This window comes from Pundamilia nyererei, unplaced genomic scaffold, assembly GCF_000239375.1.
Source record: "Pundamilia nyererei isolate P.nyererei 1_Seehausen unplaced genomic scaffold, PunNye1.0 scaffold00142, whole genome shotgun sequence".
Lineage (NCBI taxonomy): Eukaryota > Metazoa > Chordata > Actinopteri > Cichliformes > Cichlidae > Pundamilia > Pundamilia nyererei.
The window spans coordinates 866,005-870,319 of NW_005187543.1; the positions used below are offsets into that span (position 1 = coordinate 866,005).

General features: G+C 41.6%; 2 protein-coding genes across 2 annotated transcripts; one reads left to right on the plus strand and one right to left on the minus strand.

Moving 5' to 3' along the window:
* The first annotated feature begins 483 nt into the window (after positions 1–483).
* On the plus strand, positions 484–1,264 carry med9 (mediator complex subunit 9). The gene is made up of 2 exons (XM_005744346.1): positions 484–596; positions 804–1,264. The coding sequence occupies exons 1-2, from the start codon at positions 517–519 to the stop codon at positions 1,021–1,023; spliced, it is 300 nt and encodes a 99-aa protein (XP_005744403.1). The 5' UTR covers positions 484–516; the 3' UTR covers positions 1,024–1,264.
* Positions 1,265–1,532: 268 nt separating this feature from the next.
* On the minus strand, positions 1,533–2,880 carry LOC102202904 (dexamethasone-induced Ras-related protein 1-like). Its single transcript, XM_005744347.1, has 2 exons — positions 2,526–2,880; positions 1,533–2,409 (listed from the first exon to the last, which is right to left on the minus strand). The coding sequence occupies exons 1-2, from the start codon at positions 2,794–2,796 to the stop codon at positions 1,886–1,888; spliced, it is 795 nt and encodes a 264-aa protein (XP_005744404.1). The 5' UTR covers positions 2,797–2,880; the 3' UTR covers positions 1,533–1,885.
* Between the last annotated feature and the right edge of the window lie 1,435 nt (positions 2,881–4,315).

Here is a 4,315-nt window from a genome sequence, read left to right on the forward strand (position 1 = left end):
GTTTTTCCACATGATAAAGAAATGCTGCTGTAGTAAATGAAAGAAATGTATCAGCAGAATTGTTTGGGCTTAAATTATAAGAAAAAAATGTGTAAAATTACAGAGAAAGTTGCCCAGACTGGCCTGTAATTAGCTAATTATGAATTACCACTCACTATTTATTTATTCTGGTGGGGATGGGAGGGGGGCATGCAAAAGTTTTAAAAATTCATTTAAAAGTCAAAAAAATTGTGCACTCTTTCACACTTTTCATAACATCCAGTGGGCCGGACTGCAGTCTTTGCCAGCCGGTTCTGCCCCGCGGGGCTTATGTTTTACACCCCTGCTCCAGGTAATTGAAGAAAATACGTACAGCACACAGTGCGTATCCACGCAATTACAAAGTATAGCACTATATCTCGAAAAGGTCGAATGAATAGAAATAAATATTTCTATTCGTTTTTTACAATTCGAATGTAGTGATGTCATCAGCTTTGTGGCTGACGTAAACAATCTGCGCCGGGAAGCTGAAGAGAGATGGCGACAGCTCAGGCGAAGCTCGACAAAGAGAGCGATGACTGCTCTCTGCTGCCTTTAGTTCATGATATTATTAAATGGTAAGAGTATTTATTGGTTCGTGTGTTGTCACATTGTGTGCTGTATGCACGGGACAACACTTGCTTGTCTCAGTCGCTTGGTGGAGTTGCTATGTTGTTTGCTGTGTTAGCTGAAGCTAATGCCGATAGCTACAAATGTTACGTTAAGTGTCTGCAATAACAAAGCAGACGGATGACGCACTCTTCTTTTCCCCCATTTGCTTAAAGCATGGACAAAGACAACCAGGATGTCCTCCAAGAACTTGGTAAACTAAAGGCAAAGATCCAGGAGGCTCGAGAGCAGATCTCCAACATGCCGGGGATAGACAGCAGTCCGCTGGAGCAGCAGCAGCAGCTGGCCATGTTGCGGGAACAGGTTCGCACCAAGAACCAGCTGCTGCAGAAATATAAAAGTCTGTGCATGTTTGACGTGCCAAAAGCATCGTGAGACTAAAATACTTGGTATGCACGCAGTATGGAGGTGGCGTGATTCAGGAACACCGGATGGACATTGAAATAATAACCGTCTTTTCTTTAATTGTGTCGGACTGCAACATGTTTTGAACTTGTCTTTGTTTTGTGTTACCACAGCGCAAATTTGTTTATATGATATTTGTATTAAATTGGGATTTTTCGCTTTTTTGAGTCCCATGATATTGATACGTTGTAATAAATTGTATTTTGTATAAGCTTCGTCCTTTAAGGTTATTCGGAATACATAAAACAGACTATGAACCACGGCGAGCTTCTTAAGGGCTTCTTGCAGTTTTAATCTGCATGTGAATGACGTGTCAGGATGACGCAACAAGTGCATTTTAACAGATGGACAACATTTTTCTAGTTAAGGGAAACGGAGATCTGTGAAGAGTGTGAAGCTTTGTTTTTAATGCAACTTCTTGGAGATTTGCTTGAAATGAAAAAGAAGGGGAAGGCAGACTATAAAAGTAACAAGTTTTATTTTCTTATGCAAAAGTCTGGGTAGACAATAAATACACATTTAGCATTAAATTTGATCATAATGGAACAATCAAGTTTCACCATGGTTGAAAAAGTACAGTGAAGTGTAAACATGTTTCTTCTTTCCTCAAATGCTGCTCTTAGAAAGTTAAAATAGAGACAGATTTACAGCATTTTCAGAGCATCTACTGCACTACACAGAGATTTATGAGCCGAGCTAGTTCACAAGTCTCAGCCCAGGCTGCACCACTGTGTCAGTTTATGGGCTTACATATTCCTTGTCAGTAAACTGGCTATCCACCACGGCTCCTAACCCTCACAGAAAAGTCTTTCACAAACTGGCAAATGAACTGTCAGCATATGATGCAGCCTTTCTCTTTGGCTTGGCTGCCGCCTACAGCTTTCTCCTTTATGTACATCAAGTCACTGTGCACGCTTGGTCTCCGTGCAAACGGCGCCACTATTCCATATGCGTTCCCGTCCTTGCACTTCTTGTTTTTGAACGACTTCCTGTGGAGAACCTCGCAGTACTGGAGGGAAACTTTGCAGTGTCGGTCGGGGCTCATTTCGTTTGGCAGCTTGGCCATGGTGAAGAGAGTCTGAAACATTTGGTCTACGTTGGTGTTTTTCTTTGCTGAGATTTCAAAGTATGCGCAATGTTCGTCCCCGCCAACCAGCTGCTCAATCTCGTCGTCTTGCACCTCACGGTAAAAGTCCCTGTCACACTTGTTGCCGCAGATGACCAGCGGGACGTCCACGTTCTCCTTGGTTTTGTTTCGCAGGCAGGACTTGGTCTCGTATATCTGGCGCTTCAGGCGCTGCACCTCTTGGAAGGAGTCTCGGTTATCGAGACTGAAAACCAAGATGAACACATCACCTGGAAATACAAGAGAAGGTATATTTGAATATCAAATAAAATTATAATAACAATATTTGACTGTAATTAATTAAATGCATGGTCAAAGCTTCATGTGTCTGCAAAACTCAACTCACCAGTAAGGATTGAAAGCCTCCTCATTGCTGGGAAGGGATGGTTCCCAGATGTGTCCAGAATGTCCAGCTGGTAAACGTCTCCCTTGATACTGTAGAATTTCCTGTGAAAGTCCTCGATAGTAGGCGTGTACTGGTCATCAAACCTCTCGTTGAGAAACCGAGAAATTATGGCTGTCTTCCCAACTTTTGTGGAGCCCAGAATCACCATCCGATGGCAATTCTTGGCCGGGATGTCGAACTCGTTTTCGGGCGGTGACATTTTCTTAATCATGATTGCAGCAGATGCACCCGTTGGCAAATGGTGCTCTGTCAAAGCGATCGTTCAAAAATCCTGTCAGTGATGTGAGGGCTCTAACCTCGCTCTCTGTCTGAAGCCAGAGGAGAGCAGGCTGAGAATTTATGGAGAAGGCTTGCCGCGCCTCCAGTGCGTCATGCGTCACCCTACAGCTCTCAGAGCTGGAGCAAGACCTGGAATTAGTACTGTTTTTGTGCGTCAGCCCTTTCTACCGCTCATCAAAAGAAAACACGAGTTTGTTTTCAGATATAATGCTTAACTGTTTCAAAGTCTCGCCATCAAATATTCCTAATTTCACACATTTCGTTTACTTTTTTCTTCACATTTTTTATACAAATCTAGAAAAGGCAATCAAATTATTCACACATTTATTCACAGTGTGTGCATTATAATGAGGCATGGGACTGCAATAACATTACTGCCTTTAACCCTCTCAAGGCAGGCGTTGCCGATTTGCAGCAGTTAAAAACTAACAACCTGATTACCTCACATACATATTTTATGAGTTTTTTTTTACTCAGACGTACCACTGCAGGACTTGGTTGTGCATTAGCAACGAAAAGTTTAATTTGAGCCTGAGAGGGTTAAAGCATTAACCTCATATGAGTATTCAACCACACAGTCCAAGCTCGGGCAGTTCAGACATAAGTCAAATTTCTTGCAAACAAAAGCTTTATTTGTTCTCTTTTACCACTGGCGAGTAAACAGACTGTACATCAGCAGAAAACAGATGGAACAAGGTTAGGGAAACTGAGAGGGGCGCAGTGATACACGCTTATGTCAAAGGGGTGACTAAAATGTTTGTTGTTGTTTTTTTTTTTGGGGGGGGAGGGGGGTGATTTTAGTCAGTATATTCCTCCGCATGAACCACCTTGTGTGTCAGCCTGTTTAGAAGATGATTACGTGTTTATTTGTGTTGCTAAATATCTTTAGGTCGTGAGATCATCACAAATGCAAGTAATTCAGGCTACATAAGATTTGGAACACACGTACTCATCAGGTACCCAGCTGAAGTGGGCTACAGCTGGGTGTAACTGGTGCGCTGCAAGCCATCGATACCCATTTCTATTGATTTTTTGCTAGGTATTAATCGAAGCAGCCCAAGATAGAGCCTTCGGTTTGTGACCCAGACTCTGCTTTTCCACTTTACCAGTTTAATCCCTTATCACCTTTCACTTGTCTTCTCACCTGGGAATCATTGTAGAGAGGATTCAAGAAAGAAAGGAAGAAAGTATTGGGTGTTGTCTGGAATTGCTCGTCACTATTCACTTGGGTATTTACTGTGTAAACAATTTTCTTTGATTTGTCTAACTTACAAATGTTGCTGCTGTTGTGTGTGTGTGTTTTTTAATTAAAATACATTAACAATATGTACTTTTTTCAATAGCAGCCTGAAAAGTTAAACTCAAAGAGTCAATAAATTATAAGCAAGTAGTAATATGATATGACAAAAGTTGTAAAAAAACCCAACTAATTCTGCATAACGTTAAAAAAT

What these genes read in the sequence shown, in the direction of transcription:
- med9 (XM_005744346.1), top strand. Translation starts at nt 517, where the DNA reads ATGGCGACAGCTCAGGCGAAGCTCGACAAAGAGAGCGATGACTGCTCT. An exon ending in GTTCATGATATTATTAAATG is followed by an intron (nt 597 to 803) that starts GTAAGAGTATTT and finishes ATTTGCTTAAAG; the next exon opens with CATGGACAAAGACAACCAGG.
- LOC102202904 (XM_005744347.1), bottom strand. Translation starts at nt 2,796, where the DNA reads ATGATTAAGAAAATGTCACCGCCCGAAAACGAGTTCGACATCCCGGCC. An exon ending in GAGGCTTTCAATCCTTACTG is followed by an intron (nt 2,410 to 2,525) that starts GTGAGTTGAGTT and finishes TTGTATTTCCAG; the next exon opens with GTGATGTGTTCATCTTGGTT.